The sequence below is a fragment of the Vidua macroura genome, chromosome 2 (assembly GCF_024509145.1).
Source record: "Vidua macroura isolate BioBank_ID:100142 chromosome 2, ASM2450914v1, whole genome shotgun sequence".
In the NCBI taxonomy this organism is placed as follows: Eukaryota; Metazoa; Chordata; class Aves; order Passeriformes; family Viduidae; genus Vidua; species Vidua macroura.
This window is the reverse complement of record NC_071572.1, coordinates 33,630,137-33,655,378: the sequence shown is the minus strand read 5'-3', so window position 1 is coordinate 33,655,378 and position 25,242 is coordinate 33,630,137. Positions and strand designations below refer to the sequence as shown.

General features: G+C 36.3%; 2 protein-coding genes across 3 annotated transcripts in view; one reads left to right on the top strand and one right to left on the bottom strand.

The window, feature by feature from the left end:
* PPP2R3B (protein phosphatase 2 regulatory subunit B''beta) overlaps positions 1 to 21,917 on the top strand; it is a 44,321-nt gene extending 22,404 nt beyond the window's left edge. For both annotated transcript variants that reach the window (XM_053970214.1, XM_053970215.1), the window contains exons 3-14: positions 7,039 to 7,224; positions 8,875 to 8,978; positions 9,512 to 9,614; positions 10,365 to 10,439; positions 13,901 to 13,987; positions 14,410 to 14,566; positions 15,936 to 15,984; positions 17,081 to 17,170; positions 17,868 to 18,043; positions 19,967 to 20,085; positions 20,197 to 20,303; positions 21,608 to 21,917. In XM_053970214.1, coding sequence (XP_053826189.1) covers positions 7,039 to 7,224; positions 8,875 to 8,978; positions 9,512 to 9,614; positions 10,365 to 10,439; positions 13,901 to 13,987; positions 14,410 to 14,566; positions 15,936 to 15,984; positions 17,081 to 17,170; positions 17,868 to 18,043; positions 19,967 to 20,085; positions 20,197 to 20,303; positions 21,608 to 21,752 — 1,398 coding nt within the window. In that variant the 3' untranslated portion in view covers positions 21,753 to 21,917. The remainder of the gene's footprint in view (positions 1 to 7,038; positions 7,225 to 8,874; positions 8,979 to 9,511; positions 9,615 to 10,364; positions 10,440 to 13,900; positions 13,988 to 14,409; positions 14,567 to 15,935; positions 15,985 to 17,080; positions 17,171 to 17,867; positions 18,044 to 19,966; positions 20,086 to 20,196; positions 20,304 to 21,607) is intronic.
* An 832-nt stretch (positions 21,918 to 22,749) lies between these two features.
* The window catches only part of LOC128803341 (cohesin subunit SA-2-like), a 58,813-nt gene continuing 56,320 nt past the window's right edge, over positions 22,750 to 25,242 (bottom strand). The window contains exon 33 of the mRNA XM_053970211.1: positions 22,750 to 25,101. Coding sequence (XP_053826186.1) covers positions 25,093 to 25,101 — 9 coding nt within the window. The 3' untranslated portion in view covers positions 22,750 to 25,092. The remainder of the gene's footprint in view (positions 25,102 to 25,242) is intronic.

Genomic DNA, 25,242 nt, shown 5'->3' with positions numbered 1-25,242 from the left:
TGAATGAAATTTTCAGAGTTAAGGCTAACAGCAAAAGTATGCTAGTGTAAAACTGCATCAGGGTTAAAATTAATGAATATTTATCTCGTACTGTGGAAAGAGGAACATGTATGATAAAATTAGTCTCTGTAGGCCATCTAAAAACAGCTGCCAGACAGTGACTGAAGGATAGTAATGTGAAGTCCAGGATAGAAGGAAACAATTGGGACTAAAATGATTGTTGCCAGAGGAAAGACTGTTTTATATATATACTCTTAATGACTGGTTTAGCATGGGTTCATTCTCTGTAGGTATCTCTCAGGGTTTGATCTGTTTTAGATTTCTGACTAAGCTATGCAAAATTAATCACAATCTTAGCATGGTTTTAAGCCCAATGTAATCTGATTTTAAGCAATCCTGCTGCAGTACTCCCTGATCTTTATGTTAGCAGCAGAACCACATTGCTTCTAAGTGGTACCAACTTGATGAAGACAAATGGGGAGCTTTAATTTTACTTTTTAGCTGTCTTGGTGACCTGAGGCAATTCACCATATTGCTTCAATGTCACTAGTGAAGCGAGTAAATTCTAAGGGGGAAGGGGAAAATGCAGGTGTGCTGTGGTATAGCTTACCCTATGCCGTGCTGTAAAACTTCATTATCAAGATTACAGATAAACTTACTGTTTTCAAGATGATTTCCAGTGCAGTAATTTCATTTTAGAGTAATAGAACTTAACTGGGGGAAGAACCCATAAATTTTCAAAGGTTTAATTCATCCAAGGATGATCTTTCACAGAGGAAAAAACACCATTTAGCACATCAAGCTGAATGGGAAGTAGTACAATCAGTGAACTCTTGCAGTAAAAAAATCTCATTAGTTTGGCTGGAAAGATGCTAATGAGGATGACACAGAAAGCAATAAAAAAGCATCACACTTCAACTTAAATAATTGTAAATGTCTACCACAAGGTCAAAAGAGCTTATGTTACAGAGGACATGTTTCTCTGGGCTTCTTCTGAGGAATGTTCTGGTAATAACCTTACTTTGTCTACCCTGAAACAGATTTTTGGAAGGCACTTCAGCATGTTAAAGTATTTGACGTGTTAGAACAGGGTTTTCAAAACTGTTGTCTTTCCTCCAAACAAGAATGAACTCTTTTCTAAATGATAGTAGTGCAGGTCTGTTATGTGATGTTTTCAAGATTTAAATTCCATAAAACTATTGATAATGTCAGTTGTTTATCTAGAGGGAAATGTTGACTTTCACCTTTAAGTCAAGTAAGTTTAAAAAGAAACATTTCTGTAATTTTATTGGTCAGACTTAGATTGACAGCAAGAATAGAGCAGAGGGATGAGAAGGCTGGTCAGGTGTCCCTTGTGAGCCTGCTTACTGATAACACTTTATTGCATTCACAATTACTGTTAAACTGATCAGGTAATATACCTTGTATTCTTAAGAACTCACTGAATTTAATAAAGGAAAGACACACCAAAAAAAAATGTTATCCTTTGAATCTCCATGTTGGCTTCTGTTTTCTGTTGTGTGTCAGGGAACTTCATGCAGTTACCTGTTCTCATTGTTAGGCGGTTGATGAGCTTTATACGTGGGTGGTTGCATGGATATTAGTATTTAAAAGGCTGAACAGCATATCTCTGCAGAAAATCCTCTTAGCTTATTATGCACTTCAGTTCATCCAGGTAAGTTTAGCAGAAAGTAGAATATATAAGACTAGAAGACCTAGATTAACTTATGTATTGCACATCGTAAACAGCATTACAACAGACTCTTTTTCTTTTAAATGCCTAATTAAAAACTACTAAAGAATTGAACCAGACTTTTATTTATTTGATAGGCAAAAATCTCTTTATAGTATTTTCAGTATTTAATTCCCTTTTTTTTAGTGGGGGTGATTGTAGTGCATAACTTAGTAAAATCCTAATGTGAAGTTGGGTGTAAATATGAGGTATAATTTTTTGGGGTCCTTTTTCAACCCTGTTGTATGCATTCCAATGACTTTTCTCTAGTATGCACATTATCATGGAAATTCCTGTCAAATACTACAGCAAGAGATGACTGCGAACTCTGTAAATATTTTTAAATGTTTAGGGTTTGGCTTTTTTCCAGAGAAACAGGCAAAAAAAATGTTGGTATAATCATCATTTCTGAATGGAGTTATCTTTTTCTGTAGTCCTGTCAAAACAATATAAATAGCAATCAGATCAATCCAGGTAGTGATAGAACAAGGGGGAATGGTTTTAAACTAAAAGAGGAGAGGAAAAATTCATTACTATGAGAGTGGGGAGGCACTGGTACAGGCAACCCAGAGAAGTTGTGGATCCCCCATCCCTGGAAGTGTTCAAGACCAGGTTGAATGGGGCCCTGAGCAGCCTGATCTAGTGGGTGGCATCCCTGCCCACAGCAGGAGGGGTTGGAACTAGATGTCCCTTCAAACCCAAGTTCATATCTTAATGTCAGAGATGTCTAAAAGAGTATTAAATTCACAAATGTATTTACCTGGCTTCCTTTTCCAGCAAGTCCTTTTTAAGTGAGGGTTTACTCACTTGCATTTGAATCCACATATTCAACCCCTTCATGGGGCTCAGTATTTCTACTTTGACAGTTGCTACATGCAAATGTTAGATCTAGACATTACTGAGCATACATTATTAAAATATCTGGGAACAATTCCTCCCTTCCTTGATTTTTCAGCAATATATCCTGTAGTTGAATGATTGTATCATATCATCAGCTCTTACAGTTAAGAGAGAAGGAAAAGCCCACTCTTTTAAAATTCCCGCTGTCTTTATTTTTTGCTTGTAACAAAGGTAACTACTGAATGCAACTCATCAGGTGGTAGATGGAAGAAGACTGTCTAGCTTGAAGAATTAATTTCTCCCTTTGGAATATGGTGTATCCATGTTCTCTGGTATATGCTAATATATTACTGTATTGTAATTATAATGCTGATTTTATGCTATGATTTTAGTAATCTTTATTACTATAAACAACTTCTGAAAGAATGGTTAGAAAAGGATCTGGAAAGTTGCAAAATGAATTAATTGCAAAATTAGAAGTTTTGCCCTTTGAACAGTGACCTCAATGGGATGAAAACTTCCATTTCCTCCACTGTAAAAATCAAGGCAAGTAAATGTTGGGTAGCTGTGGACAGTCCTTACAATTCTGTATGTCAAGAATGAAAGCTGGTTGTGTATTAAAGGTTTTCTTGAATTATCCTATAGACAAATCCCACAGAAGTTTGTTTATATTACTGCAAACAAGACATTTTCAAGGAATCCTTGCTTTCCATCTGTTATATAAAACCTAAACTGCACTGGCAACTTTGCAATACACTTAAAGATCCAGCACTTCATATATACTTATTGCAAAGTTTAATGCTCCCTTCAGTCCTGGCACTTCAGCACGCATCTGTTTGAGTTGTTTACAAGCTTATAGAGCTGTTTTCCTTAATTCCAAGCATGCTCTTGTTGATACTCTTTCTCAGCAAGTTTCAGGGAAAATTTTCACTGACGAAACGAGTCTCTTTTTATGAGCTTAGCTTCTTGGTACAAGTTTTAAAGGTTTTAACTTAAAGCCACAGGAAAATGTAGATCACTTTCGAAATGTTAAATTGACTGCTGAAAAGGAGTAGTTTTGCAAAAAGATTAATGAACTGTTCCTGCAGATTTTCTAGTCAAAGATTTAATGTTAGCAGACTTCTGGCAGTTCTTATTAATGAAGGAATTCCCCAGTTAAAATTATAATTAATTGTAGAACAGCCTAATCTCACACAATTAGTGCATTTTGATTGTCCTGAAATAACAGAACTGACTCCTTCATCAGCTATGCCATATGTGCCTCTACAGAAGTAACTAGCACCTGAACAGAAAATAGTGACATTTTTAGAGCCCTTTTAACATCACACATTCCTTCATTAGAGCACATACAGCAGAGCGGCCTTAGTTGTACAAGGAGCCTTTTGGTTATTGGAATTCAGACTGAGAGAAGACTCTGGCCCTTCTTGGGACAGTGAGAAGAGGGAGGAGATGTAATATCAACTTTATAGTGCATTAGTTGGAGCTAATGGTGTTGGACGATGTGCTTCTCTCTTTGGTACAGTTCCTATCCCTGTGCTGACTGACATTAACAGCACAATTGTCCCATTCCAAGTTGCTGGTGGCATTTAAGAAGCATTAGTATGCTCAGAACATCCACGTGGCAGATGCAGAGTGAGAGCTGTGCTTGGAGCTGCCTGCTGGATACCACAAGCAATGTTCAAGGGCATTTTGTTTCGTGCCCTAGATGGTATTCTCACTAGATGCCTATATGTAGGCACCAAATAATTCTAGCAGAATTGATTGTGATCATACACTTGCTAATGCAAATGACGCCTTTTTATAGTTTCTTCTTTTGCCAACTTTGAGAAACCAGCATGTGAAAACAGATAAGTTTCAATATAGGGAGAGTTAATTTGTCTTGCTATGACAGATTTTAGTCTATATTTGGTCTTAGAATTAATATTCTGTCTTATAGATTAAATATTATATATTTTTACAGTAATCATGCTGAATTCAATTGTTTCAATGTAACATTTTCATCTTGGAAAAAATCATTTTTCTTCAGCTATATGCTTATCTTAAGTTCTGAATTGGTTGCTGAACTTCTTCCTTATAATCTTTATCTATTCCAGACTAGAAGACAAAAAATAAATAAAAAGCCCTTATCATATAATTCTTTTAAGTAACTTGGGCTTGGATAGGTCTTACTACAAATCCCGAATTGATATTTCCATGTGCGTTTAAGAACAGCTTTTAACTTGGACCAATTGAAATAATTTATTGTGGAACTGAGGTATCTAAATTTGTGGTTTCTGAAAAAATATAGTATTCAATGATCAAATGGTTGTGATCATAGCTTTTCTTTTTCTCTTGGGAGCTTTTCCAGTGTAGTCTTCCCTCTGCTTCTACCTTTCCTTTTAAAATAAATTTTCCATCTGAGGCTCTAAATTTCCCTGGTTATGGATTTTAAAAATGCCTTGCCTCTCTGTACTAAGCTTCCTCAAAATTATGATTTACCTCATTATATTGGCAACATTCAGGGAATGTTAGTAGTCTGTGATTTGCACTTTCCCTTTTCTTGGATGAGGCATTCCTCATCGGGCATCTCTGAAGAACTGGACCACCTACTGCTCTGTGGCCATTTGAGCAGCTCACATGGGAGTGGTTGTCACAGAATCATGGAATATTCTGAGGAATATTAGAAGGGACCCACAAGGATTGTCAAATCCAGCTCTTAAATGAACAACCCGTACGAGGATCAAACCCGTGACCTTGGCATTATTAGCACCATGCTCTGACCAACTGAGCTAATCTTATGTCAGTCCAGGCAGTTCTTGGAAATGGGGTAACTGCAAGGGCTCTTGTAAAGTGCTGATGGGTAGAGCTGGGCTTTTAGAATGAAACAAGGTTCACCCCATTACAGACATTATTTGTAGTGCTGGTGGTGATTTTACCTAGAGAATAAAACATTGCAGTCTTTAGACTTCCTAAAGTTTTGGAAATCTGAAGTTGGAAGGAATTTTTGATACCCCATAGCACTCTTATATCAAGCTGCCTCATCAACTGGACTGCTGAACCAATGATAAGTTATCAAAAGTCATTACTTACAGGATTCTTAGAAAGTGACACATTGACTCCTGGTATTACAGATTCATTTTCCTCTATGAAATAAAATTTGTAACATAGTTAAGGTAATTCTGCAGCTGTGAACAGGAATTCTGGCTCAAATGCAGAGGAAGGGAAGAAAAGGTTAGTTCAGGGGTTTTTTTGTTTTGTTGGTTGTGAGGTTTTTTTGGTTTGGTTTTTTTGTTGTTGTTGTTGTTTTGGGGTTTTTTTGTTTGTTTGTTTGTTTTTTGGAGGGTTTTTTTGGTTGTTTTTTTTTTTTTTTTTGCATATGTAGTATTCCCGTGAAAGCTCGTGGGCTGGAACTCTGCAAATTAAAATCTGTTGACCATAAGCAACTAGTTCTCCCACTCACATAAGGAAGGACTTTAATTGTGGTAGGAGAGCTGAGTATCTTTGCAGGCACTTTGGCAAAGGTATAAGGAGTAAAACAAGGGTTAGGGTTTTTGGAGGGATTTTGGGCTTATATTCCCCCAGTTCTGGTTGAAAATAAGAGATTAGATGCAGGATCTTGAACACATTCATCATTAGGACAAGTCACCCTATAGCAATGTTTTTACATTTGAATAGTAGTGTTGGGAATAAAAACTTCAGTTTGGTTTAATTGCTAAGTTTGAGTTGTTTCCTAACTCTGTTTTTACTTTACCTGTTATCTTTGTTTCTCTATTTGACATTCTTTTGGAAACTGACTACAAGGTAAATTCTTCTTTACTGAATTTAAATTATTTCAAATAAATTTTTCTTTTTACAAGTCATCTGGGGGATTTTTTAGTGATATGGTGTATCACAATACTTGAGAAACAGATTTCTAAACTCTCATTGTATATACTTTATCCAAAAAAAAATCCCTCAGCAGACATTGTTTACTACCTTTATATAGGCTATCATTTTTTAGAGTAAAAAAAAAAAGAAAATCTTCATCATAACTTCATTAAATAGGTTGGTGGCTTGTAACAAAATTATTATACTTACTTCAAAAGCTTGAAGCTGTAAAACTAGAAGTATTTCCAAAACAAATTCTTTCATAATGTCTGTTAACATAGAGGTTGAAAGTTTTTTTTCTAAAACAGATAATAGAACCTGAGTAATTTCAGATGTCCTCAAGAAGCTGTCCAATATATCAGTCTTGAAATTTGATATGTTGAAGATTGAAGTTTTTTATTAAATATTTAACATCCTAGAAGTCTTTCTAAATGACCATTTTTGGAAATAGTAACTAATTTTTCCAATGTGCTCTTATTCTGTAATAGTTTATTCCATTTATAAGCTGAAATCTTTTTGAAGGTGTGTTGAACCACAGAATACCAAGAGATTTAAGTCATCTGTGGAGGACTATGTGATTTCATGGTACTTGACTGTCAAATGTGTATTTATTTATTTAGGTTCAAACAAAGAAGGAAGAAACTTTGCCACCGTCACATAGTCAAAACATTCCAACTTTTTATTTTCCTCGAGGATGTCCTAAGGAAAAAGTAAATATAGATGCTGTGATTGCCAAAATTGAGAAGACTTTTTCTGAATTTCCAAATGAGAGGGCAACGTTAGAAGACATGGGTAAGGTTGCAAAGGTGAGAACTTGCTGGCCATCTTCTTTTTGTACTGTACTCCTATGGAAAGCAAAGATGAGTTGTTTGTGCTTGGTTTTCTTGTATTGTGTGTTTCCATCTCCCACACATTAGTATTTCTTGATATTCTTCATTGTTGATAGCACAGTTATGTGAAATTTTCTGCATTAACTGTGTATCAAATGACTTTATAAAAAGAAACAAAACATTTAAACCAAAACTTGAACTACTTTTTTTTGCTGCATAAACAACCAGATACTAAAGAACAACATTGTATGTTGTTCTCTATTCCATATTGACCAAGAGACTTAAGGCAAAAGCGTTCCTGATATATGTTTTGTTTTCAGATGTTCACACAGGTTTTTTTTTTTCTCATTCTGCTAAACCTCCATTGTAAAGGCACTGGTAAAGGCAGCATGGTTTGGTAACTTGAGATTATAGCTCTCAAGTTATTCCTGAAGAGCTACTTTAGAGTTATGGCAGTGTGACAAAATACTCAGCTTAGAAAGCAGTAAATATTTTTAAACTTCTGTGTAAGTTTAAAGACAATAAACTAGTTAAAATTAACTTGAATTTCCATTTTGTTATATTGAATCACTGCTTGAAATCTCCCTGCAAGTCATGGCCTTGGTAACGAGTCTCAGGTTCTCATCCATGTTCCTGTCACTTTGTCCAGGGTCTAGAAAATAGAAACTGTGGCTGCTCACAACAGTAGGACTGCGGCTTTGCCTCACCAAAACATTTTTACTGCTAAGCTGAGTGATAGGATCCCTGTCCTTCCAACACAGAAGTGAGGAGGTAGGGAAGAGACCCTGCTCTCTCAGCAAGGAAGCTGAAAGGGTCGAGTCACCTATGATTCAGTGATGAAAGACACCTTCCTGAAGAATACTGTCTGAGGACAGTATTCATCAAAACCATTTCTTTTAATTTGTTTAAAGTACTAGTTAAACTATTGCATGAGAGGTAATTGTACTTTGCTCCAGGGACCCACAGTATTTTTGGAGATCCCTGGCGATGCCAGCATGTCTGACTGCTCTCAGCTGGAGTCAGTTTAGGCAAATTGGGCTCTTGGCTGTTAGGGCTGCGGATGCTTGGCCTTCAGGTGCATGTGGTCGCACTGGAGTTGGGAATGTGTAGCTGTTGACTACGCTAAATAAAGCAAGATACTGCTGCTCAGGGCAGGCTGGCCTGCTATTTAAAATTGGATAGAATATGTGCCATGCACGTGCAAAGGATGCAGACGAGTTGAGCCATCCTCTGAGCCAGACAAATGTCAATCTGCTCCAGTTCAGAAGGTCTGTAAGTGTGCTGTCTTGAGCTTTGCTTAAAAATACCCAGCTCTTGAGTGGAGCTTAAGATGGACTCTGTTCAGCTGCTTGGAGCATGGACAGACATGTGACTCACTGCATTAGTCTATTAGGAATGCTACCAGTTGCCCTGTGTTTTGGTCTCCACTTTTGGATTTCAGCCTAAAGCAGTTGCTTTAAATGGATTATTTCAGAAGGTGAAGCTGGTTTCAGAAGCTGTTTTTTAAAAAATCTCTTCCCTAATGCTTTCTTCTTAACACTTGTAATTTTTGAAGGATCTATAAATAAAAGAGTAGCCCTCAGATAAGCAATCAATAACCTGACTTGATGTATACTTTAATTGTAGGCTTGTGAATGCCCACTCTACTGGAAAGGTCCTTTGTTTTATTGTGCTGGAGGTGAACGAACAGGATATGTGTCAGTTCATAAATTTGTTGCAATGTGGCGGAAGTGAGTAGATTACTTTTTTTATAAGTACTGCATTTTTTTAATTGAAATGTGATATTTTAAGCTCTGAATGTGATCCTGTCTTGTAAAGGGGAATTCCCATTATCAACTATTGTCAGCAAGCTTGTACATGGGAAAATGTAACTAAATAATACTTGAATATAAACAAACCTTCATTTACAGGGTTTATAGATTTTAAAATGTTTGGGTAAATGACTGACAGTTCATGAGAAGTGAAAAACATGGCCCTTACTTGTAGATGCCAGTTCTGAACAAAGTGCTTTTAATTTTTAGTTCTTTTCTAATTCTAACTTTAAATTGTCCTTTCGTGTAATTGATTACATGGTGTAGCCACCTCCTTTAACATAAATTCAAGAGACACTACTGCTTTGATAAGTTCACTTGGAGCATGGTTTGACATTTGTAATGACCTTTTGAATAAATATTGTTTCATAGGCCTTGCTCTAGGATGCCTGCATGAGGTAGCATGAGCAATTTGCTGTGTAGAATACTAAATGGAAATATTTACATTTCAGAGTACTTCAGACCTGCTATGATGATGCTGCAAAGTTTGTTCACCTTCTGATGAACCCTGGATGTAACTACTTGGTGCAAGAAGACTTCATTCCTTTTTTACAAGTAAGTTGGAACAGAAATTATTTCTAGGAACACAACAAAATGATGAACTGGCAAAGCCCTGAGTTGTTTGAACTATACATACTTTTTCATGGTCATCATTAAAGTTTACTGATAATATTTAGTGCAACTGACTTTGCATGATCCACTAAGATGCTAGTGACTTGTTTTACAGTTAATAGTTTTGCATAAGATGAGGTGTTTTTTAAGCACCATGGTAAGATTAAAAATCAATTGTAGGAATAACACATGTATTGGAATATTTTATGTTTCATAAGATAGTTAAAGTTATTTAAGTCAGGGTAGCCCTTTGGAGGGCAAAGGAGAAGTGGGATATGAATTCAAAACCTAGTAAATCTTTTTGGAAGAGCAGCAAACACCACCTATAGAAATGACTGAATAAAAGCTGAATTGACTTTACTGAATCATAGCCACAGAATTACAAGCTATGACAGTCAGCAGTGTTCAAAATCCTCAGCCTATCTAAAATATAGGAAAAAAAATCCTATAATATTTCTAAAATATAGGAAAGCCTTTGTTTATCTGATTTATTTGAAAGATGAAATTATTTTTAAAAAGGTTTGTAATGTGATTTGTCTGAAGACTTGGTGAAAATGAAGTTATCGGTAATGATTGTGGTAGTTACTTTGAACTGCTTTGGTTAAGGAAGCAAGTGTGCTATTCTTTGCTAATTGTCTTACATGGTCACTAATGAATACTCCTTGGGATATTATGATTCCATTTTTTTTGTAGGATGTGGTGAACAGTCATCCAGGCCTTTCATTTTTAAAAGAAGCATCTGAATTCCATTCTCGGTATATTACAACAGTAAGTGATTTGTATCTTGAAGAGCTATTTTTTGGTTAACTAAGAAATTCAAAATTAAGATTAGTCAATATGTCTAAGTATCTTTGTCCCTTGGGAAGAGTAGAGTTACAGCAGGCTGTCAGTCTTCATTTCTACATAACTAGCAATTTTGTGGAAAAAGAGTCTTTCTTAGGCATGGGTAGTTCTTCTTAACATTTTTAAGGAATTGCTGAATTTAATACTAGTAAGAGAAGCAATGAATTGTAATAGTGTCAGATAAGTTAATAAGCATTAAATGAAGAGCAGGCTGTTATCTTAAACACATGATTGTGGCTGTAGACTGCATTCATTAGGATTGTGACCTTAGTCTGGGATTAATTAAATGAAATCTTGAATGAGACATCTATATTAATATGATTATGTTCAGTATTAAGTGAAATAATGATAATATTGAAGCTGCTTGCCACTCTTCTCTTTGGGGACTTTTCTTCCAAGAAAGGTTTTTATACATGAAAAGTTTCATTCCTATCTTCCCAGGGTTACATGACTGAAGTATTTGTTCTGTTCCCAAGGGAAAAATCAGTGATATTAAATTTTCTCAACTGTAGACTAGGCAGTCTCAAAAGATTGAAATTCTTCAAAATGACATTCAGTTCACTTTCTTTGTGCATATGAAAACTAGCTTAATGAATATACTCCAACAAAAAAAAAAAAAAAAGCATGCAGCATTGATCATCTTTTATCCATCTTATACTTTGACCCAGGTTAAAATTGTTGAAGATTTTTTTTGAGAGCATTTGGGTTTTGTTCGTTACATCCTTTTTACAGAGACTTGCTGGCCTATCAAGTATGTCCTGCTGCATTAGGTTTTGCTTCTTGTTATAATGATTACCTGAGCTCACAGAACTTTCTTGTCAGTGACTGAAGGAATTGTTCTGCCTGTGAGATGTTTTGTTTCTTAATGGATTCTTGGTTGTGTCAAAGCCTGCTCTGGTTAAAACTGTGAAAGCTTGCTGCCTGACCTGAAGAACAGTAGGAAGGAAAAGGTCCTGCCATGTCCAGTTACTTTTCTTTGGAGGGACAGCTTATTTGAGTAGGTCTGAGTCTAGCAATATTGAATAAATTATTACTGGAAGTATTTTATTAACAAAATTTAGCGTAGTCTTCAACAGAAATTGGTGTTTAATCAAAAAATTGGTATTAAATCAGAGAGTAAACTAGTATGAAAGTGTCAACAATATTTGGAATGCCATTCTGCAGATTAAGAAATGATAGGAGCATTTTGCCTTTTTCTTGTCATATTTTAGGATGGCATAACTGTTCACAGAATCACAGAATATTTTGAGTTGGAAGGGACCCACAAGGATGGAGTCTAACTTTTAAGTGAATGATCCATACAGGGATTAAACCCACAACCTTGGCATTATTTGCACCATGCTTTGACCAACTGAGCTTGTTACAGTCTTCTAAAATTCTGTCCTGCAAGTTATTCATTATAATAATAGATCATTTTACCTATGATGAAAGAAGCCATTTCATACCTGTATTCAGTTAGCTTAACCTTGCTACATGAAGTTTTATCTAAAGGATATGTCCAGTTGCAAACCAAATGAGCCATTCTTCTGCTGGGTTTTTGTAGATACATGCATATATGTATGTGTGTATGCATATACATTACATACATCTCTTTAGCACATGTTGTGTAAGCCATGAAAGCAATCTGTTCTGTCTGCTAAGATATGTTATAGGTTTGTTGGTCAGTCTAGTTATGGCCAAGTCTACATATGGCCAAGATAGAGCTGAAATAAGTTAAAAATGTTTGCTGTGACAAATAAGGTACTACGTTTATTCTGCCAGGATGTTAGGTGCATACCTGAACTATTGAGTTCTTGAAATTGTAGTCTCTGTATTGCATCACGTCTTCTCCTTTCTGACAAAGCACTCTGCAGAATAGTAAAGGCAATTCTCTGACAATTTACTTATACTCTGCATCAGTTTACTTTAGAAAACAGTATAAGTCTGTTCCCAGTTGTCTTTACCAAACATTCAATTTTGGTTTTATTTTTAGCCCAGTTAAATGTATAACAGATGAGATAATGACATGCAGAAGGATTAAGTTGCAAAGCTAAGGCAAAACCTTTTTAGAAAAAATTGCTTTGTAGTATAAGCCAAAAATGGGTCTTCCATAAATTCACAATTAGAATTAAGTTAATTAAGTTTCAGAAGCAGGATAATCTACTCTTCTGTGTGGAGTCATTGAGCCAGCTGTTCTTGTTCATACTAAGAACTGAGGAGTTTGGTGCTCTACAGTTTAAGTTTTCTTTCAAAACTTCATCAGTACATTATTCTTCTATTTGTTATTTAAAAAATATTGGTTAGTTTAAACTATTGATTTACTGCAATTGATGTCTGGAAAAAAAAAAGCTTAGCCTGTAGCTGGGAGGACATATTAACTGTGGCAAAGGGGTTCCTAAGGAGAGGGGATTTTAATTAGTAACTGCTCTCTTGCAAATGAAACACTACACATGCAATACTGAGTATTGCCAATTAGCAGATATAATCAATCACCAGTTGAGCAGTTATAGTTCATAATATGCTTGGGTTTTTTGGGTTTTTTTTAAATTTTTTGTTTGTTTAGTGGTGAATGACTGACTTGAAGTGTACATCTGGTTGTCTTAAGTCAAACTGAGGTGAATACTGAATTCAGTTAAGTAGCAGAAAAAACATATTTTAAAGTCTTGTTTAAAGTCTTTAGTTTGTAAACTAAATCCAAGAAAATGATACTGAATGCATGAGTTGCCCAAAATAGCCATTAGTTTGGAAAAGACCTGTAAGATAAATGATTTTTTTTTCCTTCACTTGGAAAATATTAATGTACTACTTTTAATGCTATTAACAGTTTTTTTTTTTTTTTCAAGGAACTTCCAAATAGAATGAAGTTAAATGGGGAAAAACATTCTCTTTGCACCTGCAGGAAGTATTTTTGTCAGATGTAGATTTGTTTGTAGACTTCAGAAGTAGCAACATCTGCTGTAGTCTGATCCTTAAACAGTCCCGATTCTATTTCTGTAAATTCAATTATGAAGTAAAAAAGTCTTAAAGCAAATGCAGGTCTTTAAATCTGAAGTAATAAGATATGTTAATAGATTCATTAGATTATACCCTGTAGATGTGGAAGACTGAGGTGGTGAAATCGACAATATACATATACTGGATAGCACATGAATATTCTGCAACATTATTGAGTGAGATTTAGGTACTGCAGCATTGAAATAAAGCTTATCCAGATGAGTTTAGATGTAGAGTTAGAAATTGTTTGAATAGTGGATAATATGACACAAGAGAAGTTCTAATTAGAACAATAGAAATAGGGGAAAGATGGAGCTCTCTAATGCAGCTGTACTAAAACATCTTTGAGAAATATTTGGATGGGTATTTAATTACCACAGCTAAAGTTTCTTTCCATTTTCTATTTCTTGCAGGTCATACAGAGAATATTTTATACAGTAAATAGGTCCTGGTCTGGGAAAATAACTTGTAATGAGCTCAGGAAAAGCAACTTTTTGCAGGTACGTAATATCTAAAACTTTTGCAAGACAGATATTTCTAGAAGTTTTAAAACTGCATTAAGTAAAGGCTTAAGGGAGTAACATAAATAGCATTTTTTTCCTTTTCCAAAAAGTAATGAAGACCCAATTGCATTAATTCTCATACATCAGAATATGTTTAAATGTAACATTTTGTATCTAGAGCTGTATACATGTAAATGTGTGGCAGAAGTTGGTCTGATCTACTTATTCTTCTGTGAATGCATTCATTTTCTGCTGTGTGGTTTCATTGTCACACTGTATGGTGTGCATTGTCCCTGAAAACAAAAATTGTTCCACTGAAATAGCATTAGATATTAACTTGGTTATGAGAACTCAGATCATTCAACCAATAAATGTCTTACAAACTCTTTATTGTGTTATGTTTATCCTTCTGATAATAGAATGTGGCATTATTGGAAGAGGAAGCTGATATTAACCAGCTGACAGAATACTTCTCATATGAACATTTTTACGTTATCTATTGCAAATTTTGGGAGCTGGATACAGACCATGACCTCTATATTGATCGGAAGGATTTAGCTCGACATAATGATTATGGTATGACAAATGAAGCACCTTTGTTTACATGTATTAAATGACTGTAAACTTTGAGTTGAGGAAGTGGTTAAATGCCAAGGCCAGTTTCACGAGTCTGTTGGTGTAGCTGGTCCTGCTGAGTCAGTGAACTAAAGCAGGACAAGTCATCTGTGATGCTACTTTGCATCTACGAATACCACATTTGAGGAAAATTCTGAATTTGAATTCTGATCTTGACAAAGAAGTAGAGCAAATATCACTTGAGTGCTGATGTATTATAAATAGTTTTATTTGGCAATTTTGGGTTGTTATCTTGGACACAATCCATTTTACTGATATTATTCAAGTAGCATTACTTTTATGTCAAGATATGGAAAGAGTAGAAAAGGGAAATATACCTTCAGGTACTTGGCTTATTTTGGAGTTTTGCTAATTTAGCTGCAGTGTGTTTTGCTTTAATACTCTTTAGCACTAGTTAGCAGGTTTACATTTGCTGCATGTATAATATTCAATGACCATGATTCTGTAGTCTTGCAGGCTTGTTCCTATTTTAAATATTCTTGTAGCATGTATGGAACTGTTGGGGCTCTTTTTAGGTGCCTCATGTCCATCTTAATAGTGTTCCTTTCAGGACTGGAAAGCTTACTTAAGCACAAAGTAATTATGGAGTATTACCCCACGTTAAAAAGGATGAACGCAATTCTGATTGCTTCTGAAAATTTGCCTGCTTTAGTTTGACTATGCTTTAGGACAGTGAGAAAGGAGAACTGCTTTCATTTGAGTGACTGCTCTATTAAGTTAGTACATTTTAGAAAGAAAGCACAACTAATACAGTGCCACCTGCAATTCAACTTTGCAAATTCTTAAGGATAAATTGAATATCCTTTACAAAAGTAGTGCTTAGTTCAGACATGTCTCTAAAATCCCTGAAACGGTTTCAAAATAGAAGCATGGGTCAAAACCATGTCAAAAATAGACCCCTGTCAGAATCAGTAAGGTATGTTTATGATGTGTGATTGTGCCAGTTCTGTTTTGGCTCTTTGCCAAGGTCATGTAAAACTTAATGCTACTGGAAAACATGATTTACCTGTAAAAGAACTGAGAAATGCAGTTTTATTAATCAGTCAATTTTATTACTTGTATTGCAATTTTATTACTATTTCTGCATTAAGTTTGAATTCAAAGCTGGGTGGTTGTAGTTTTGCTTTGGAGACTTCGTGTTAAGTGATCCTCTCTAAAAGGACATAAAGGGATTAATGAGCACTACACTTGATCTTTCTCACTGATCTGTATATATAAAGAGGAGAGTTCCAGTAAACTCTTCAACAACACAATACAAAGCAAAAATAACTTGCATACCATTGACAATGTTTCAAACTTTTCTTCACAGCAATTTCAAATAGGATGATAGAGCGCATCTTCTCAGGAGCAGTAACAAGGTACTTATTTTGTATGCTGATCTAAATCACATTTAATTTTTGCTTCTTAAATTGTGTGGTATTCCAAGGGAAAACGATGGCTTCCCCTCACAAAGGAGCAGTGAATTTCAAGATTAGTATCGTGATTTAAACTGTAGTAGTACTAGAGTGGCCTTGGAACCTTTGGCACAGTTCAAGTTCTTCACTCTCTTTACCCATATGATCATGGGCCACCGGATATTGTATGGTTTAGCAGGACTGGGAATGAAGAAGGAAGAAATGCTAGCATAATTCTTTTTCCATCCCTCAAACCTGTAAAATGTTCAAGGAGAACTGAGCTTTTAAGTACTAACTGTAAAATCAATGCCTATTGCATCAATAAATTTACAAAAATACCTCCAGTTGAGTTAGTTCACATTTTTGAAAGTCATTCTTTGTTTCTCCCCTTGGGATTGACTTTCTTTTTTTGTATTCATAGTATTTTATTAATTTTTGAAATGTTTTCTAGCACAGTATCTGAGATAGAAAGCAACTGATAAACAGAAATAAAAGCTGAAATGAGAGACTTAGCAAGAATATGTCTAGAGCTTACTCCTTTATCTGAGTTTCTTGGCCAAGACAAAACATATATTTTCCCAGACATCTTGAAGATAAAACATCAAAAAATTAATTTCATTATTGAAATGTAGTATGTCTAGGAACTGCCTACCTGACTTGTTACTACACAAGTTGACTATGTGCAACTTACTTGGTTGCTGCAGTTATGAGAGTAGAAACAGACAATTATGTTCTTGCCATGGACACTTCCTGACTATTTCTATTTCATTTTTATCTTCATGTTTTCATTCAAAAACTTTTAGCTAGTGGAGTTCTGTAAAGATTTTAAGTTCTCATCATTTCTACCTGAATAGAAATTCTAAAAAGCATATGTATTTGTATATAATATATCAGCAAAAAATTTTTGGGATGGCTCTTCTGTTAACTATTAAGCACCTTATGAACACTGGATCATTTAGGAGTAAATAGTTAATATCAACAAGAAAAATGATCCTTAATTTTGGTCAGTAAAAGCTAGGTGTTCTAAAATAAATTTTCTTTTTCCTCATTGGCCTCCAAGAGGTAGAAAAGCACAGAAGGACGGGAAGATTAGCTATGCTGATTTTGTCTGGTTTTTGATATCTGAAGAGGACAAGAAAACACCAACTAGGTAAGAATGAATTTGTTTCAGCAGAAATAAAGACTGACTTTGTTTTTCCAGTCCTTAAATGGGGACCACTGATGAACAGCTGCAACTCTAATGAGAAGCTAAACTATAAAAACATGAGTGGAAATTTGGCCCAGTTCTTTGCATCATCCTTGTTTATCAGTGTCTCCTGTTGTTGTAGGTGTAGGAGTCTAATTTAATGACTTTTGGGAGTTATTCAATGTTACTGTTTTGTAAGTTGTATGTGGCCTATTTATGAACAGGGCCATATGTTAAGGATGTTGCAGCTGTTTCATGATACCAGTGACTTTGGGAAGCTGTGCAGCTACTATCAGCTGTATGGTACTGATAAGGAACCTATCATGTGACATGTCACTAGCTTGTTCAATATGGGAACATACCCAAAATACTGATGTTTTCATGTACAATTCAATTTTTCATTGTCTCCCTTGATGTTTTTTAATGTAAAACCACGTGTTTTAGTCTTCTTCTTCACACCATTAACAAATGTGTTTTCAAATGCAATAATGGATGACGTAGCAAATACCAGCAACTCTTACCACAGTAGGTGGTGTTCAATGACTTTCCATGGATTAGTGGAATGTACTCTTAAGTCTAGTTTTGCCTTTGAAACAGGCAACATGAATTCTTGAAATTCTGTAGTAAGTTTGTCTCTTTGCTGTTAATGACTGAATTTCAGCATTGAATACTGGTTCCGCTGCATGGATCTTGATGGGGATGGTGCTTTGTCTATGTATGAATTGGAATATTTTTATGAAGAACAGTGCCAAAAATTAGATAACATGGCCATAGAACCTTTGCCATTTGAAGACTGTCTGTGCCAGATGCTGGATCTTGTAAAGCCACAACATGAAGGTATTAAACTCCTTTTCCATCTTTAACTTCTGTTTCTCTGAATTTAGGAGTTAGTGCAGCCTTAAGAGCACTCAGTTGGTATCACACATATCAGTGGAATGAAGTCTTAGAACATTGTGTAATGCATAGGGGTTAGGGGGCATTTAAAATTAAGTGAGCTAAGCTCTGAGAAGCACATTTATGTTATGTGGTTGCTCACAATCATCTCCTGAGCTCAATAGTTCCCTTCCAGTCTTACGTTATGCTTCTGACAGGCATTTATAATATTTCTGTTCTGTATTTTAAATGAAACAAGATTGATGGATCTCCTCTATGTCACGAGGATGATAAAAGAAGGCTATTGAACACAACCAAGATCACTTATTCAGGGTAACAAAAATGAAAGGCAGTTGAGAAGGGTTGAATTTTTTTTTTTTTAGTAAAAACTGAATTATGTTTAAAGGGTGGATTAAGAAAAAAAAAAATCTGATTTTCTAATACAAAAACTAGCAGCATAAACTGATGTTTCACTTTGTAGGTTTGAAACAAAAGAATACACTTTCATAAAGTTATCCCTAAACTGTGATAGAGTTTCTATAGAATACTCTGTGTGCTAAAAAGCAAACTTTAATTTCTGGAGACCTGAATTAATTACTTAAATTGTTGGTGTTTGAGAGACAGTGCTAGGCATTTACATGAGTATTATGTGTCTAAGCTCCCATTGCAATAAATGGAAACTGGAGAGCAAATCAATGAACCAAATATAGGAGTCTAACTTAAACTGGGAGCTTATGTAACTAGGATTCAAATCATTTGCTTGCTTGTGGAGAGCTGCTGCCACTTGAAATGGCGCAGTGCATCAGACATCTGTGTGGGTCTGACAGATACAGCACAGGTGCCGTGGGGGATTTGTGTCCTTCTGGAACAGCAGCAATGAGCCAGGCAGAGCACACTGGGGCCCTTCGTGACAGATACAAGTGTGGCAACCATGTACAAACGGGATTTGGATTTTGCCTCCCTGTGATGTCCTTGAGTTACACTTTGTTAGCAGTTGGGACACTATGCTAAGGAAGTACTGTTCCATATCTGGCTTTTATTCAACTCTTCTATAACACCTTCAGTTAGCTCCTAGTTGATTAACAATGGAAGACTGTCTGTATTCCAGGTGAATCAATAAAGGGGAGTTTTAAGGATAGTCATCTGTCTTCCCTTGTGTATCTCATATTTTTTAGCCTTTCTGCAGAAGCTTCAATATTCAGCTTTGAAATAGGGTAACATTTCTGAGCAACCTGACAAATACTTCTAAAGCTTAACACATCCATTGATTGGAGTCTTTTAAAGTATCACACTATAAAAATCAAACAAAACACCTCTGAGCATTTAGCTTCCCTCTCAAGCAGTAAATATTGATCAGACTGGACAAGTGTGGCAACTTTGACTCTATGAAAAATTCATCTGTATGAAGCATAGTCACGCACTGTCATGTGTCACACATTTGTCTGCTCAAGTCAGGGAAGAGAGAGGGCTGCTGCCATAGGAGATTCCTACCTGCTACCCAAGCACTCCTTGGGAAGGAATGGCTAACTCACTGGAGACTTCTATCTGTTGAAGAAGCTTAAATACCTTAAATGATTTTTAATAGCTGAGGGAGGTAGACTGCATCTCACTTCAACATACTGACAAGCTGTGGGATATGACAACCACAGCAAGGAAAAAAATCTGAACCATTTTGAAGTTTTGTACACTTTGAAGGACACATCTCTAGGTGTGTATTTCATCTCTTTGCATCTCTCCCATTGCATTGAGGATCAGTGACAAATGTTGTTAAGCAGTGATGACTGAGTAATGATAATGTACCTTTTGATTCCTCCACTTTTGAGAAAGGATAACTTCAGCTCTAATAACTTTATCTCTAATAATCTTATCCCATAATCTTCTTTACAGGAAAAATTACTCTGCATGATTTAAAGCGATGTAAGTTGACAAATGTGTTCTTTGATACTTTTTTCAACATTGAAAAATACCTTGACCATGAACAGAAGGATCAGTTTTCTATGTTGCGGGTGAGTATTGAAGCTTTAAAAGTCTTTATAGTAGCTACGTGCTTAGCAATTAATACTGTTTAAATTAATTAATTAATACTGTTTTGTGTAACATGCAACATGAATTTTTAGGATGGAGAAGGTGAAAGTCAAGAGGTCTCTGACTGGGAGAAATATGCTGCTGAAGAGTATGATATCTTGGTAGCAGAAGAGGCAGCAAGTGACCAGTGGAATGACGGGTAAGAATGCAGCAGGACAGCTGATAGGAATCCTCTCTACTAAAGTACAGCCTCACTACCACTGTCATTCATTTTAAAAAGAATAAACACATCCTTCTCAAAAATTTGTAATTAATGGTGTATGAAACTACCAAGTACACATGTGAGCCAAAACTCTTATTCTAGAATATGCATCTCTTTTTACAAGCCCTTGTTTTTAAATTTGTAACTTGGTGAATTGAACCTTCAGCTGACTTTTGTTTTCTGTTTAAATTGGTGGTGAACTCATGGGAGAAACCCAAGGTGCTGCTCTAGTTTAGTGTTCATAGTGGATTCTTAGTATTTAACTCTACTTTGCCCTATGTCTTTCTCTGAAAGAGCAGCTGATGAGCACATAATGTCTTTATAAAGCAGTTTTAAAGAACAAGAACTGCAGTATCTAAAGCTCATTCTCTGCACAGTCCTGTTAAGTAGATGGAAAAAAAACATGTGATGAAATTCAGTAGTGGTTGGGAAGACATACATGAACCTGAGTCACCCTAACCCAAGAAATGGTCAGTTTTTTAATCTGCTACCATAAATCTCCACTGAGACTTTGTGGGTTTTTTTAAAAGCTATGAATTATAGATTGATCCCACCTAAAATGTTGAAGTTTAGCTTTTTTAAATATCAGCCTTCACAGGCTTGCATTAGTTAAACTTGCATTTCATTATCCATCTATTCATCTGCATCAGCAGCAGGTGGTTATCAATAATTTCTGGGTTAATAGCTGGGTTTTGTTTTCCAGCCTCTGCTTAAAAGTACAGTTGCTATCAGTTCTTGGTGCTCCATGCGCATGTCATAAGACCCTCAATCCAGTATTCCTTCTTTTTTATCATACCTACTGCAGCTGTATTTCATTCTTCTTAACTGAGCCTCACTTCAGCTTTCTTGAAAAGAACTTGACAGGTTTCTGGCAAATACTTAAAAGTCTTGCATTTCACCATTTCTAGCCTATAAGTACTCCACTGGAGCAGTGTGTCAGTGTGTGCTTTGAATCCTTTCAGTAGAGCTGCATTTCACACTGGAAAGTTCAGCATGTGATAGAGTAAGCTAACTTATATTCAGGGAATTATTACAGAACCCTGGTGCTGTTCTGATTATATTTCTTTATTATAAAATATTGGGAACTATATTCTTCCTGCAGCTGCCTTGATAATGTTCCAATATTTAGGCACTTGGCACTTCCTGGCATAGTTAGACTCTTTCATTTTCTTTTTTTTTTTTTTTTTTTTTTTTTTTTTTTTTTTTTTTTTGTTGTTGTTGTTGTTGTTGTCTGCTTCTAGGTATGAAGCAGAACTGAATCCTGTAGACCATCAGAAGGCCAGTGTTCTAAAGTATCAAGTGGAGAAAAGACCATTTTTTGAAATGCCTTCCCATCTGGCAGATGTAGACTTGGATGAATATGACTATGATGAGGATTTTGAATAGAGGTTACTCATGGTCAGCACTTGCAGAAGAGAAGAGACAGTCTGCAGCAGGTCTGCTACACACTGATATGTTTCAGTGGGACTTCTTTCCAGGAAGTCAGCTTAGTTTTGTGCTAAAAATATCTAATCATTACACTACCTTTTAAGTAAAAGAAGTGCATTTATATGGAAGGATGAGATTTTTGTATTTATTCAATAGTTTATCGTTTGTAAAATAGATTAAAATATTTATTTTCAGATGTTGCATAATTCCTTTTTGGAAGAATAACTATTTGACTTAAGAGAAAAGTAATCTACTATTTTTAAGAGAACTGTATAATTCTCTTTAAGTTGACGTGTGGTGCACTGACCATCTCCATCTCACCTGTGAACAGGTATTTCTATCCTGGTATGGGAGGTAAGGAGACAATTTACACCTGCAGTGTGCTCATGCTCAGACTGCCAGCCCTCTTTCAGGTTTTTATGCCTTGGCAAGGAACAGATGTGACCATGAGTGCACAGTTCAGCACTCATTCACAGAGTTTTGTCTGACAAGCTGTGCATATTAGTAGAATACCCTAAAGTGAACACCCAAGACAAGTTGTTTTTCTTCTCTGCGTAGTCCTTCTTTGCCCCAACTTAAATTTTGCATGCCCTTTTAAACTTCTGTCTTTTCGTTGATGTTAATCATAAAAAGATTATTTAACAATGAAGTCTGAGTGTTCATACTTGATCCAAAATGGGTGTGTTAATTCATGCAGAAGGAACCAAATTTTTTAAATTCCTTTGTATAAATGTTACTTGATCAGTGATGTGCACTAATTTGTTGTGGGCATTCAGTGCTTTTGTCTGTCCTCCCCTTTGCTTGTTTGCTATTGACACATTCCATGAATATTCATCAGTGTCACAGCAGCTTGAAATTGTTGCCTCACTCTTAACTGTTAAACAGGTTTTGTTGGGAAAAAAATGTACAAAAAGATGTAAGTTATTTTTTTGCTTGCAGTGTAGATCTTTTAAAATGTTTTGAAAACATGTTTGTATTTTCAAATAAAGATTTTCATACATGTAATTTAACAGTTCTAATTTTTACATACTGCACACAATTCATGTCTTACTAATAAAGAACCATTCAGCATAGGATGGGTTACACCGGTATGCAGTCTGGTTGGGTAATTACAACAAGCTGCATGTGCAAAGCAATCAGCCTCCAGCAGGTTTTTCTTCATCCAAAAGAGAGTATTTGGTGAGCAGCTGAGAGAAACCTGTTGCACTCAACTCCTCGCACCAGCTCCTGCATGAACCTACACATCTGTGTATCAAGAAACTCATTGCTGAAGTGGTGGTGAACCTTACTGAGGGAAACTCAAATAATTGTAATACCATTTGAAGGATTTTGGTTAATTCTTCCAGTTTTAATACAGACTCACCAATGTCAAGTTTCTCCAAGGTTGGCTGGATACTTTTTACTAACTGCCCATGGTCTGGGGCTTCTAAACAGTAAAGATACACAGAGCATTTCTGTTAAGCTCTGTTCCCTCAGGGAAAGAATGACCAACTGGCTTTGCAGATGATCCTGTTGCACTGCAAGAGATGCATTTTCCTACCCTAAAACTTTTCTCAAGAAGGGGGCTTGTAACTGGGTAGCAAACAGCCACAGGCCTTCCCAGCATGCAGTGACACATCTCTGTCACACAGCACTATGGTGCAGGGTCGATCTCTTCTGCAGAGCCGGTAGCTGTTGTTGCCACTTTGTGTTTAATGAAGTGCCTGTTAAATCCTGCTCTCTATTATACTTGTGCTAACCAAGTCCCTTTTTTCCTAAGTAGAACGTATCCTGCTGTTCTTATAGAAGTCCTTTTTTTTAAAATACATGAGTTTATGAGGATTACTGGACCTTGCCTCTGCAGGGTAATTCCTATCCCAAGCCCATTGTTACAAAAATTAAAGCATCCATGTGTTTGATGTGGTTCCAGGTATAACTATTTTCCAAGTCAAGCTGTATTTTGCCTGCCTGGTGAGTGCTTAGGCCTAGATCCACAAATCATCCAGAAGGATGAGGGGAAACATCGGTACCCCAGTCCAGGTAGGGGGAGTTACTGATGGAAGCACAGGGGAACCTGAGAACCACCTCCCTTGTGGCAGCCTGCACACCATGCACAAGGAAAACCATGAATTCACTGTGGCCACTTCAGTGTACCCAATACCTGGGCAACAGTCATGGCTTTCACTTCCATCTTTATGGGAATTCCCTGCTCAGCCTGTGGAATAACACAGCAAATGCCAAGGCCAGCACAAATTTGCTGCCATTCTCCAGACACAGTGTAGGAGTATCACTTACACATTCAGTACTAAAGGATAGCAATAGTTCTGTAGTTTATTTTACACAGTTACAATCCAAAATATATATATATATATATATATATAAAAAATAAAGCTGATATGATTACTGCAATGTACAATTCCAGAGAGCAGTGAGAAGGGTCAGTGAAAGCAGCCCACACTCCCCAGCCTATTGCCACTGAAACACTCTTGAGTGACCATCATTTGCAAATTCTTAATGCAAAAAAACCCCTATTTTCAAATGGCCAGATTTACAGTCTATTTACATTGTCTTTCCAGGCTTTTTCCAAGTAAACACCACATGATCATAGTACGAAGGACTTCTTCCAGAGGAAAATAGTCAGCTGGTCCACTGTTTCTTTCTTTGTTACGCTGAAGCCTTGACACAAGTTTTCCTGAATGTGTCCTGATGCTTACAGATGTCTAACCGCATCTTTCTAAGCAACGGAATTCAGAAATACTTTCAGATGATTGATCCAGGTTTTCCATTTTACAGGCAAGAAATGGCACTTGCCATTACCCAGCAGGTCCCAGTGCTCGCAGTTGGGCCAGGCTCCTTTCTCCCCTGCACCAGGTGCAAGGAAACACACAGATCTCCATTTGGTTATCTCAAACAGTAAAGAACACGGCCAGCAGAGCACTGCCCCCACATGCTTCAAACAGGCTTGTCTCACCTGGTTCACAGTGTCTTTGATTCAGTGTTTGTCAATACCCTGATTCCAATCCTGCAGCTGTGAGCTTTTCCAAGGCAGCATCAAGGATGAGGATGCAGCTGAGTAATGATGCTCAGAATGCCCAACCCTAGAACTGCAGCAGCCACCTCAGTAATGCCCACAACCAGCAATGGTGAGAAATCAACCACAGTGCTACAAACTGGTTCTGATGGATGCCCATGGGCACAGAGACAACTTGATCCATGTCTCCTGCCACCTTAGTTGATGCTCTCACACCACATTAACAAGTTAAACAACTTGCAGAAAAAACATAGCGTGTTCTTCACTTCTGTTCATCCACTCAGTGTCTTAACTGTCCTACATCACAAGAAAAAAAGAGATTAAGTCAGTCCTCTACTATGAAGAAGACATCATGTAAGAGCCCATAAGGAATCTGAGTAACAGTGTGGCATCTAACCATTCAGCAGCTTAGCCATAGAGCCAGCTCTTATAAAGAAC